Genomic DNA, 13537 nt, shown 5'->3' with positions numbered 1-13537 from the left:
AAATGAAAAACATATCTTTTGGGAAGACCTTGCATATAGGATGGTAGGAATAAGTATTAGGTGATAGATGTGAAGATGAATATTGGCACATTTTTGATGGATAGAGAGGGGATTTAACATAGTAGACTATAACGGAGTACTAGGTTGGGAATGAGGAAACCTGAGTTCTGCTACCTGGCCTCAATTTTTTCTCATCTGTCAAATGAAGGAGTTAGATTAGATTATTTCCAAAATTGCTTTGTTTCTAAAAATCTATGATTTTGTGATACTTTGAATTAATTGTATTAAGAGAATTTGTGACATTTTAAAAATCAGTCTTAATATTTTAGAATTGTCCATTTTTATCACTCACCTTATTCAACAAACATGGCTCTGGATGCCTCTTGACACTTTCTAAAAATCCAAGCTAAAAAGAACAATATCTCACACTTTGCATGGTGCTTTGTAGTTTACAAAGTGCCATTCTCACAATCTTGTGGTTGGCAGTACAAGTGTTATTACTTTTATTTTACAGATGAGGAAACAGCAGTTCTGAGGCACAGAGCCTGAGGCTTGAACCCTAGGTATTCCTATTCTGATACCAGTGATTTTTCCAGTAGACTCTCCTTTGTCAAAGGACTGAATGAATACCTGCCACCAGTGACGGTGTGCCACAAGCTTTCATGTCATTTCCAAATAAGGAATTAGAAAAATATTTTTGAACAGTGGCATTATAGTTGTAGTAATTGTATCCTCCCAAGGTGACTTCCTGAAGCCTCGTTTGGATATTTAAATTCATGCTTATTCAAAAACTAGTCGTTCTTTAATAATCCCACTTCATACATTTTGATAGGAAAAAGTGAGAGTCAAGCAACGTTTTGCAACTGAACCCTGCCCCCCCCCACCCTTCCCCCAAAAAATCCAGGTTTGTTTTTTTCTTCAGGATATGGGCTTTTGATAAAGGGACTGTGAATTTTCTCTTGAACAGCTTGGAACTCCCCATTTTACAGATGAGGAAAATGAAGCCAACCAGAGATTAAGTGACTTGCCAAGGGGTCACACAAGGAAATGTCTGGGACTGGATTTCAGTTTAGGTCTTCCTGATACCGGTAGATTCAACAGTCTTATCCACTGCTCCACCTAGTGTAGGTGAAGAAAACATAAGTATATTTTCTTAAACTCAGCTCTCTCCCCATTCTTTTCCTTTTGAATAAGATGTATGCTTCCAGAAGGTATACCAGGCATAAGTCGTATCTCCCCTCACTGGTAAATATGAAGTCAAATTTACCTTCTTATGTTGGGGTCGCTGGTCAGCTTCGTTTGTTACCCACACTTTGTATGCCACTGTACACCTGCCGTAGCTCTCTGAGGCATCGGTTTTATTTCTGGTTTCTTTCTTATGCTTTGGCTGTTGTGAATGTGTAGGTGCCACTACTGCTGGCTTCTTCCTACCTTGTATCTACTCTCTATGGTGTCAAGCTTGGTTGGATATATTTAGACAGTTTTTTCCCGCTCCCTTTCCTTTTCCATTTTAAACACTCACCTTAAAAGCACGTGGCACAGTGAGTGGTATTGGATATGGATGAAGCCTGGAAGATCTGAGTTCAAATTCTGCTTCAGGTGACTCATTTAATCTTATTTACCTCAGCTTTTCCATCTGTAAAAAGCTACATCCCAGAGTGTTTTGAGGATAAAACTAGAAAATAATTGTAAATCTTTGTATAAATACTTATTAACACTATTAGTTTTATTATTATGCCCTTTTGGATCACATTTGCATGACTACTGGCAAATATGTTCTTTTTATTTACTTATTTTTAGTTTTCAACATTCACTTCCATAAAATTTTAAGTTCCAAATTTTCTCCCCATCTCTCCCCTCCCCTCACCCCAAGACAGCGTGTGATTTGATATAGGCTCTACATATACACTCATATTGAACCTATTTTCACATTAGTCATGTTGCAAAGGAGAATTAGAACCAATGGGAGAAACCACAAGAAAGAAGAAACAAAGAAAAAAGAGAGAGAGCAAATAGTATGCTTCAATCTCCATTCAAACTCCATAGTTCCTTTTGTGAATGTGGATGGAAAGGGTTGTATGCTAAGAGTGTAAATAGAAACAGAAATATTTGGCCACAGACTGGAAATGTGGGATGAGATAGAGTGAGGAGTCAAATATAATGCCAAAGTGACAAACTGGGAAGACTAGAAGAATGGCGAGCACATTTATAAGAGGAGCGTCACCACCACAACTGTCTCTTTCACTCACCCTGATCTGTTACCTGGAGGCTTCTAGGGCTCTGCAAGTTAATTTGTTTTAGGGGGAAAATAGATGAAATACTGTTATGGGAGCAGTTAATGTCCTAGTAATAATGCTACAAGTGGTAGCTCCTTGGTTAGGAGAACATGAAGTTTCTGGGCATCTGAGTAAAGAAGAGCAGCCTCTGAGATTGCCCCCAGGAAGGGACAAGGAAGATGGGGACTGAGAAGCTCACTCCAGACCAGGGTAGGGCTGGTGTCTATAAAGGAGACTCTGCTGGCCACGGACATGGGGGAAGCTGCAGGAGACAGGAGCAGGGAGCCAAGCAGGGCAGTACTAACTGTGTGACATGGAAGAATATAGGGATGGGGGCCAGGGGGCAGGCAGGAGCACTGGGCCAGAGCAGGCTCAGGGATTCTTACGGTAGGGTACCATAGCTGGGGCACCCCCAGCCCTGGAAATGGAAAGATGAACAAAGAGACAACACGTGAGTGCAGACAAGGGCTGGAAGTGTTAGAACCATCAGTTCTTTCTTTGGGGATGGATAGCATTTTTCATCATAAGTCCTTCCTAGTTGTCTTAGATCATTGTATTGCTGAGAATAGCTAAATCATTCACAGCTGATCATCATATAATATTGCTGTTACTTTTTACACAGTACATTTCACTTTGCATCAGCTCATGTAAGTCCAGGTTTTTCTGAGAGCACAGCATAAATGTTTTAGTAGACTAAGATGAGGAGCGTTTCATAAATGTTTGTTGAATGAGTAAACATCTTTTTGAAAAATTAGCTCATTTAAAAATTCCCTTCAACTTTGAAATTCTGTAGTTCTTCCTATCAAAATAGTGAAATTTCTATGAAAGCAGATTTCCAAGTTTCTTTTAGGTAAAGTTCAATAGAAATGTATTTTATTTTTTAATATATACAATGTACATTAATCTTTTGTTGAATTGGATGGTGTAGAACATTGTCCTAGGCATTGTAAATGGAAGTAATCCATGGCATTATGGTATTATGTTGTTGAGTCATTTCAGTTGTGTCTGGCTCTTCATGATCTCGTTTGGGGTTTTCTTGGCAGAGATACTGGAGTGGTTTGCCATTTCCTTCTCTAGCTCATTTTACAGATGAGGAAATGGAGGCAAACAGGTTAAGTGGCTTGCCCAAGATCATACAGCTAGTATGTGTCTGAGGTCACATTTGAACTCAGGAAGATGAGTATTCCTGACTCCAGGCCTAGTGCTCTGGCCAGGCCCTAGCTGCCCTTCATAAGAATACCTCATGATAAATCTCAGCCATCTGACCTTGTTGAAAGATATTCATAATTTTCAGATCAAGTAATGAGAATTTAAAACATGTTACTTATTTTTAGATATTTTCAATGTAATATATGTTAATTATAGTAAAAAGCATTATAACATTTTTTTGTTTGTTTTAATTTTAGCCAGAAAGTGAAATTTCAACCACTGCGGATGATTATAGTTCAGAGGTAAGATTAAATGGTCTTGGTGTTTCAGATATCAAAAAGTTGCACTAAGAGTTTTAGATATTTCTAGTGGCCCAAACCCTTCTCCCCATTCCCTTTAAAATGTATCATAAAATGATAAATTAAAAAAAAACACTTAAAATTACTTTATCTTATAGTCTCTTCTGAGATTGTTAAAGTCCTAAATCTATTTGACTAGTTTCGATCTTATTTACTTAGATCTTCTGCTATAGTTTCTGAGTTTTCCATTTACGTGTGTGTGTGTATATACACATACATATACATACACATACTTTTTTTCTTTTTTTTAATATTACTGTCACCTCTCCAAAACTCCCCCGCCATGTGTCTCCAATTATATTGTATTCCTAGGGTAAATGACTATGAAAGATTACATTTACATGAAGTAGAATATGCTCTGTAATTCTCTCATAATATTTAATGTTCTGCTTGAATTCTTGTTAATTGTTAATTTTTTATATTGAAAGAAGTGTTGAGATATCATTACTCTTTTTTAGATAGCAAAGCTAATCTAGAAATTGCAGAATTATAAGAAATGTCTTGTTTATATATCAGTAACACATATAAACATATATATCATTTTGATATTTAATTTACATCTCTTTTATTTTATTATTTTCTTTGGCCTAGAGATATAGAAAGTAGTATTTTTTATCTGACTGGTTCAGCCCTTCAATCTAGATCTGACCTAAACACTTAAGAGCATTAATTTCCTTTGGTATTTCATTTGAAAAGTATCATGCTCTTACTTTGGGAAGAAAAAGACTAGACCACTTTAAACTAGTTATAGTCTATAAGAAGAATGAAAAATTGAGTTTTTAAGAATTTAATTTGTACAGAAGGATTCATTTAGTACTTGAGCTGAGACATAAAATGATGAGAACATGATTAAAGAGTGCTAATTTTTTAGCTTAAAAAGTACTTCTAGAAAGGGAAATTAATACCAGAAAATCTGGATATTTATTTGCAAATTTGTCATTAATTTACCTACTGTTATTAAGTGTTAGGAGATCCTAGAAAACATACTGAAAAATGTAGGACTGATGAAGTGCTGCTAAAAATTCATCATCATCCTAACAGAGAGAAGAGTTGAGCAAAAGCCCTCAAGACAAATATGAATTTTTAATTGCAAAAACAAAAAGTACAGTGATGGAATGACTTAACAAATTTGATATGAAAATTATCTTGGTCCTCTTACTAACAACTTGCGAGGAAACCTTTATCTTGGATCATTCTTTGAGAAATTTTCTACATTCTTATTGTGTACAGAAAACATCCTCCAGAAAATGATAGCAGTATTTTAAACCATTTGGTGTTGCTTGAAGTGAACGAAAACAGAAGTTTAAGGAATTTTACATGATCAGATGGCCTTCATCTCAAAAGGTCAGCACCATCTGAGAGTGATAAGAGAAAAGAAAGACTGAGCTAGAGAAAGGGAAGAGTTGATAAAGGAAGAGGGACAAGGTTTGGGAAGTATAATAAGGAATTAATAAAATAAGAGACATAAGAATTCCCCTTAGTAGTGAGGACCCATCTATAATTAGGCAGTAGGGAGGCCCCTTGGAATTCTTAAGCAGAGAAGAATCATAGTGTGAAATTCCATTCTTGAATAATGAATCTTAATTGCTCTTGGTATTTTGAAGTTTATCATTTTTCTCCTGCATAAATGAACCTCATTTGGAATTTCCTTGGGATCTAACCAAACTACATTAAGGCGACATATACCAAATCAGGACATTAGATTGCTCACTGACCAACTTAGAGCAGCAGAAACACATGTGATCTTTTAAAAAAAAAACAACCCTTTTTGTTATTGTGATCGTGACAAACATCAACAAGCACAAAGATTTCTCTGTGAAAAGAACTGAAAAAAAGAGGACTTCATATAAAACTATGACTATGTAGTGCTTGGGTTTTTTTGTTTTTCTATACTTCAAACCTAAGATGAGAGTTCAACACTGCCCCCCTTATCTGTGTTGCCCTTTGGTCCTCTTCTGTTTATTTTTTTAATGATTCATTCACCTTTTTTCTTTCTTTTCTTTTTTTAAATATTACTGTCACCTCTCCAAAACTCCCCCACCAAAAAAAGCTGCCTTCCTCCCTTATAACAAGAAAAGTATAGTCACTCAAGACAGATCCATACATTGATCATGTGATACTCTTTTAAAAGCAAGAAATAACTATTATATCCATTAGTCCCCACCCCAGATTTTTCTTCCCTTTCTTCCAGCGTATCTCACATTTTCCCCCAAACTCCGCTTTCCTAACTTTCCTAGTTATGTTGAAGAGTACCACCTCATCCTTCTATTTGCCCTTGTTTCTACTTTTTCTACTTTTTTTCTACTTTTGGGAAGAGCTGTAGTGGTTCCTGTTAAAGAATACTAGAGATTAGCCTGAGTTGGCTTGCAAGATGGCAGGAATAAAGAAAAAATCAGTCATGTGAAGATGGATATTCTTAATAGACTAGGCAGAGGTGGAAGTTGGTAGGGGAGGTAGGGGGGAGGGGCAGGATTGGCAGGATGTTCCAAGCTTTGTCTTCAGTAATTTTATGTAAGCTTCCATCTTAGCATAATTTTCACCTTACAACCAGCCTCCTGAGCATTTGTATTAATGTTGTAATAACCTAACACTAGTAAACTATTTGATTAGAAAGGGATCTGGCATCAACATACCTTAAATAGAGCAATTTAAAAGAAAAATTTTAATGAGATGTTTCATAAGAACTAAACTGGCCTTACACGATTTTGTTAAGACAGCTTAACTATTTTTTGTCATAATTAATATATTTCATCCTTCTGACATGAAAAGCACTTATTTTGAATTGTAGTTAATTATCATATCTTTATTATGCATCTGTAAAAATTTAGTCTGAAAATTAACTGAGTAAATTACTAATGAAGCATTTTTGTCACATAAACAAGTTGTCTATAGAAAAAATATATTTCCGTTAGCTATAGATTGTTATATTTAAATTCATAACATATTAAGAAATTGTTCTTATACAGGTAAATGGTTGCAGTTTGCTGAGAACAGATATTCCTACAAATTTATTAATGGTACAGTATTACAAGTTCCGTAATAATAATAACAACAGTGTTTACTAAGAGCACTTGTCTACTACTTTACTAATCAGTCTTTGCTCCTGCATGTGGTGCTATCTTTGTGATGTATGTGTGACTTTAACCTCATATGAGAAATTCAGTTTTTGGTAAAAAGCTTAACATTAACAGAATTCACAACTATTCTTTATGTCAGAGCTTTTAAGGTTCAAATTACATTAACCACACAACAAGTCAGTAAGCTCTTAGATGATATAGATGTCAGCATTTGAATAAGCTCCTCTCGAGGAATGCTTTAAGTACTGATTTTTAAGGAACTTGGATTGATTTAGGAAGAAGAATTTGGAGTTGGTGAGTCTTATTCTGAACAAGGAGCACAGTACCCTTCAACACGACTAGAGATGATGGAGAATGAATTGGCTGGGAAACAGCAAGAGATTGAAGAGCTAAACAGAGAACTAGAGGAAATGAGGGCAGCATATGGCACAGAAGGATTACAACAGGTATACTTACCTTATGTTGCTTTCTGTTTATCACTTATCAAAACAGAAACCTTAGTATCAATTAGTAGTGCATCACCATTGTTTAGAGATAGTTTTCAACATGAATATTGGAGTTATAGTTGTCCTAATGTAAATTGGACTTGTGACACATTTCTTTCATATTCCATAGTCAAAATTTTCATTCCTTGTATGTTGTCTGGATAATATTCAGAAAATAAATCTTAGAGTCACTTGTCTTTTTTTTTAAGTAAGTAATGGGAAAACCATATTCATCAACCTGCCCAGAGAATGAGTTCTTGCTTGTGACTGACCAGATTTGCTGCAGACCATGGGCTGTTTAGATATACAGTGGGACTTGGAAAATATGAAAATGTATGATTTGCTTCTTGATTTAAAAGAGACCTCTCTTTTGAACTTGAGATTTTGGTACTGTTGACATTCATGTTATTATAATAGCTGTCTTGTTTCTCATTCCGTTTAAAATTTATTGGTTTTTGTTTTATTTTTTCTTAATTGCTTTGTATTTCATATTTCTGCATTTAAGTTTCACAAAAATTCCCTTTTTCGTTTATTTGCAGTAATTTCTAAAGAACCTTAGATAATTTAAATAGTATTTAGTTGAATTCTTATTATTTCTTATTACTATGTTTTTAGATTGCTATTCAAATACTTCAGTAGATTAATTTCTTGGTAACTGAATTGAAGAATACTTATAATTTTTTGCTGTTCAGTTGTTTTCAGTTGTGTCTCACTCTTCATGACCCCATTTGGGGTTTTCTTGGCAAAGATACTGGAGTGGTTCACCATTTCCTTCTCCAGATCATTTTACAGATGATGAAACTGAGGCAAACAGGGTTAAGTGACTTGCCCAGGGTCACACAGCTAGTAAGTGTCTGAGGTTGGGTTTGAACTCAGGAAGAGGCATCTTTCTAACCCCAGGCCTGACGCTCTATCCACTGGGCTACCTAGAATCCCCAGTTATAATAATAACAGCCATAAATTTGAATGTGCTTCATGATTTACAAGTTCTTAAAGTTCTTTTAAAAAACTATTTGCATATGTTATTCTTTCAGTAACCCTATGAGGTAGATTGAGCAGATGATGTTATCCAAGTTTAACTAATGAATAAATTGGAGCTCAGAGCACAACGCCAAAGTCACACAACTAGTAAATGGTAAAAGTGAGCCTGGATCCCAGGTTCTCTGTCTTCATATCTTATGCTGTACTTCATATATCACACTGTAATAACAATGTAAAACACCTTTGTTTTATAGGAATCCATATAGAAAATTGTGACCTTAAAACACTGTAGTTGCATAGTTGGTGTTTGAGTTCTTATGGTGCCTATGTAATTTATTGGGTGACCACTGGTGACAGGCCTGTTCTCCTTAGGAAACAATGAAAAAGAGAAAGAAATAGCTTCGTAGTGAGAGTGCCATTTCTGTTGATTACAGTTTGTGACGGAAGAAAGCACTATTGCATATTCCTTAATGGGTATTCATAGAGACAAGAGTAAGGATGTGCTACTAATGTTCTGCTTACTTGATCTCTCTAGAATGAAAATGAGGGGAGGTGGAGTGTTCTTTTTCCTAGTGGAGAGTTAACAGATCTTCATGTTCTATGAAACTAGGAAATCAAAATACTTTTCAGTGAAACTAATGAGTCAAAACATCTAAACTATCAACTTAGAACAAAGATAAAAGAAATTGATTTGACTGAATACATCTATCTACAATTTTTTTAAAAAAAATAACATCCACCCTCTCTGTTAAGACCATCAAGATGGCAGAGTATTCCAAAAAGCTCCCATGGTAATCAATTCCAGTGTTGAACAGTTTTTACTGAAAATATATCATGAGTACATTTAATGGTTTTACTAGGCTTTTATTTTTATTTTCCCACAAGGATGGGAATATGCCAAAACAAAGAATTTGGGGACCATATGTTTACATCCTACTTGCACAATATTATTGCACTAGCAAAAATAATACCCATTTTTTGGAAAGAGGAATACAGGCTTTTGCTGTTGGATGTTTTATATTATTGAATATTTTAAAGATTTTTAATTTATATAAAAGAATTTTCCTATGAAATTGCTAATGAAATTCTTTTGAAGGATGCCTCAATTAAATCATGTGTGTATTTCCTTCAAATTTAGGGAAAAGTAACAAAATTCTATATTTTCTCTCTATAAATATTCAGGAAGAATTCCCCTTTTACTATAAAATCTCTTGGTAGGGGATTCTCATTTCCTCTATGGTTTTGTTTTTCTATCTGGACTAAAAGTTAGCCCAAGACCTAGTATTTCAGTTAACTTCACTAGTAGGAAAATCATTTTAAAAATCATTCAGCTTTATGGCTAACATTGCTGTCAGCCACCTTTTTTTTTTTTGGAGGGGGGAAGGCAAGGCAATTGGGGTTAAGTGACTTGCCCAAGGTCACACAGCTAGTATATGTCAAGTGTCTGAGTTCAGCTTTGAACTCAGGTCCTCCTGACTTCAGGGCCGGTATTCTATTCTCTGCACCACCTAGCTGCCCCTGTCAGCCATCTTTTATGGCTACACAAGTATGTGTCCAGAATAAAAGATTTTTTTCCTTTAATAAATATTGTGGGTGAAACTGCTTTCCTTTGAAAGCTCCATTTGGTGTGTGTGGCATACATAGAGAAGGAATTTTGTGAAAAATAATAATTATTTTTGTTAGAAAGAATGCAAAGCAAATTAACATTGTGAAGTTTATTCAGGGAAAATATAAATTCAGAATGATAGCTTTTAATATTTCTTCTTGGCCTATTGAAGTTGTTAAGATTAAATACTATATTGTCAAGATGAAAAATAATGACATTTAACAATACAGATATTATTACTTAAAAATAAAATACAACAAGTACCCCTGTATATTATTGGCATTTAGAAACATTGATAATGTTCTAGTCAAGGGGGTCAATGGAGACATTATATATCAGTCTGTATTCTCCTGATCACATGATTTGAGTATTCCCACCATTGCTACAGATAACAATCCACTCATGCCTTGTCATCCTTTGCAATACTTGTTCAGGCCCATGCATAAATCTTATCTGGAATCAGTCAGTTAATAAGCATTTACCTCCTGTGCTCCAGACACTGTGCTAAGCACTGGGGATACAAAGAAAGGCAAAAAAAAAAAAAAAAGTCCTTGTTTTTAAGGAGTTCACAATCTAATGAAGGAGAACAAAGTGCAAATGGCTATATACAAACAAGATAAATGAGGGTAAATTGGAGATAATCAGTAGAGGGAAGGCATTAGCTTCGAGAGGGATTGGGAAAGGCTTCTTGTAGAAGGTGGGACTTTGGCTAAAACTTCAAAGAGGCCAGGAAGACCAGAAGATGAAGATTAGAAGGGAGAGAATCCCAGGCAAACAGCTAGTAAAAATACCCGGAGTTGGAAGATGGGATGTTTTGTGTGACAAACTATAAATAAACTAGTGTCACTAGATATGGAATGTATGAAGACTGGAAAGGGCCAGGTTATAGATGGCTTTAATAACCACACATATAATTTAATATTTGATCCTAGAGGTAATAGGAAGCCACTGGAGTATATTGAGGAGTAGAAGTGGGGACTGGAGTGTAACAGTGTGACCTACACTTTAGGAAGATGGACTGGAGAAGAGAGAGACTTGAAGCAGGGAGATGAGCCAGTAGGCTATTGTAGTAGTCCAGGTGAGAGACTATAAGAGTGTGGACCAGAGTAGTGAGTGTCAGAGGAGAAGATGGCTTATATGAAAAGGATTGTGGTGGTTAGAAACACTAGGCCTCGGCAAAATATTGCAGATGAAGGGGTGAGAGGGAGGAGTTGAGGGTGACACGTAGGACATGTGACTGAGAGACCTAGTAATAGGCAAAGTTAAGAAGTGGAGAGGGCTTTGAGGAAAAGATGAGTTCAGTTTTAAACATACCGAGTTCAAAATAATATCGATAAGCATCCAGTTCAAGATGTCCAGTAGACAGTTGGAGATGTGACACATAGGGTAAGATGAAAGGTTAGGGCTGGATGAGTGGATTTGGGAATCATCAGCATAGAGAGGATAAGAAGCTCCATGTGGGCTGATGTGATCATTAAGTGATGTAATTTAGAGCAGGAGTTGGCAAACAACGGCCCATGGACCAAATCATGCCTGCAGCCTAGTTTTGTAGAGTCTGTGAGCTAAGATGATTTTTATAAGTAAAATTTTATTGTATTTAAAAATGTAAAAGCCATTCTTAATTCACCTGCCTAGAAAAAGAGGAAAGCAGCCTGTGGTCTAGTTTCCCCACCCTTGGTATAGAGGAGAATGTGAAGGCCAGGGACAGAATTATGGGAGACTCTTACCCACAGTTAGTGGGCATGCCCTGGATGAAGATCCAGCAAAGGAGACTGAGAAGGAATGCTTAGATAAGTAGGGGCAGAACAAGACAAGAGCAAAGATCTCCCCAAAAGATAGATTCCATTATTTCTGAATCTCAAATAAATTGTAGGCATGTCTTTGACATCTAGAACCCACCATGTTTAGTATGTATGTTAAATTTGTTATTATGGTGTGAGGGAGTAATATCCCTGACCATTTCAAGATGTAGTACTAGGCAAGACCTTTGTGGACCTGAAAAGTTTGCCTTAGGGAAATAGTACCCACTTCTTAAAATGATGAAGGGTACTCTTTCATGTGTCCATGAAAATGCACTTCAAGTACAAGTGGGTTCAGGCTGTCAAATAGATTCTTTAGTGATACTGAAATCATAGATAGTTCCGAATGCTGCTAACAAGTCAAAAGATTGTAGTAGAAACTGTAAAGATTTTCTAGAGATTGAAAAAGAAATTTAGCAAAAGGTTTGTTTCCGTGTGGATTCATTACTTAGTTTTGAACTAAAGTTATATTCTTACATTATACAATTTCACATTTCACCATTATTATGATAAACAGGGGGATGCCCAAAAAGCAAGCAGTGGCATGGCATTGTGGATGAGCAACAAACCTATTTTGTGGCCCTGGGCATGCTTCTTAGCTCCTCTGAGCCTATTACTTTATCTGTAAAGTGAGAGTGATAACACTTAGTTTACAGATCATTTGTGTAAAATATTTCCAAAGCATTATGTGAATGTGAGCTGTTTTTCCCCCAAGAGAGAAAATTTTAGGTCAGTTCTAGGCAGTTCTTATTCATTCCTTTTTCCCAAACCATTTCTTTCTAGTTATATTGTTGACATTTCACAGTAACTTATTCACAGTGGGAACCCTGAGTCATCAAGAAAAAAGGTCAATTAAATTCAGCATCCTCCATTTAAGAAGACAGAAAAGTATATAAAAACTTCCCTTGGTTCTTCTACCCAGTCCAGCTATGTCTTACACTCTTCTCCCTGCCAGACTTTTTGAAAAAGTTGTCTGTACCTGGGCCTCCACTGAGCCCCTTCAAGTCTGGCTTCCCACTGACCATTCACAGTCAGAGGTGCCCAGAGACCTTGTCTTCCCACCCTCTCTGTGCAGTTCCCCCAGTTCCTCCCCTGTGTGTCTGGGCAGTGTGCAGCTTGCTCCCAAGATCGCCTGCCTTCTATGTCTGCCTCTGGTGATTTCATTTACTCAGATGCCCCACAGTGCTTCTCACTACGGGCTCCTGGATGCCCTGTGAAAATAGCTTCTTTGTAGACAAAGTCCCTGGGCCTGCCCTCCCCCCCACCCACCCCACCCCACCCCACCCCACCCCCGCCGCCAGCAGTTCTTTTGGAGTCAGACCTGAGCTTCTAGAGCCATGCAGTCCTGAGATCCATTCCACTGAGCCTCAGTGGTGACAGCTGTGAGATCAGGTTTCCTGCCTTATATTAGCAGCTAGACTTTACTTTTCTGTTCTCTTTTTTTGGGTGGGAGAGTTAGGAAGAACTTATCGGGAGGAAGCTATCCAGAATGACCACCCTTGTAGGGTTTCAGGCTCTTTACAAACCAAAAATGCAACCCAAGTCTGTTAGGGAAGAGAAGAGGTTACGCATTTCTGTAATAGCTTCTATGTGCCACGCGCTGTGCTAACCACTTTACAGATATTCTCATTGGAGAATCACAACAACCCTCTGAGACAGAAACTGCTATTGTCCCCATTTCACAGTTAAGGAAGATAAGGCAAACAGAGGTGAAGTAATTTTTGTTACACAACTAGTAAATATCGGAGGTCCAATTTGAATTCAGGTCTTCCTGATTCCAGACCCAGAATTGTACACATTGCACC

The 13537-nt window shown here is 36.7% G+C and overlaps 1 protein-coding gene across 1 annotated transcript in view; it reads left to right on the top strand.

Annotated features, from left to right (window-relative positions):
- AKAP9 (A-kinase anchoring protein 9) overlaps window positions 1-13537 on the top strand; it is a 175197-nt gene that overhangs the window by 36938 nt on the left and 124722 nt on the right. The window contains exons 3-5 of the mRNA XM_036759124.1: window positions 3683-3727; window positions 6751-6801; window positions 7137-7307. Of these exons, the coding sequence (XP_036615019.1) occupies window positions 3683-3727; window positions 6751-6801; window positions 7137-7307 (267 nt within the window). The remainder of the gene's footprint in view (window positions 1-3682; window positions 3728-6750; window positions 6802-7136; window positions 7308-13537) is intronic.

The sequence above is a fragment of the Trichosurus vulpecula genome, chromosome 5, assembly GCF_011100635.1.
Source record: "Trichosurus vulpecula isolate mTriVul1 chromosome 5, mTriVul1.pri, whole genome shotgun sequence".
NCBI lineage: Eukaryota > Metazoa > Chordata > Mammalia > Diprotodontia > Phalangeridae > Trichosurus > Trichosurus vulpecula.
The sequence above is the reverse complement of the archived record's forward strand: the minus strand, read 5'-3'. Positions and strand labels throughout refer to the sequence as shown.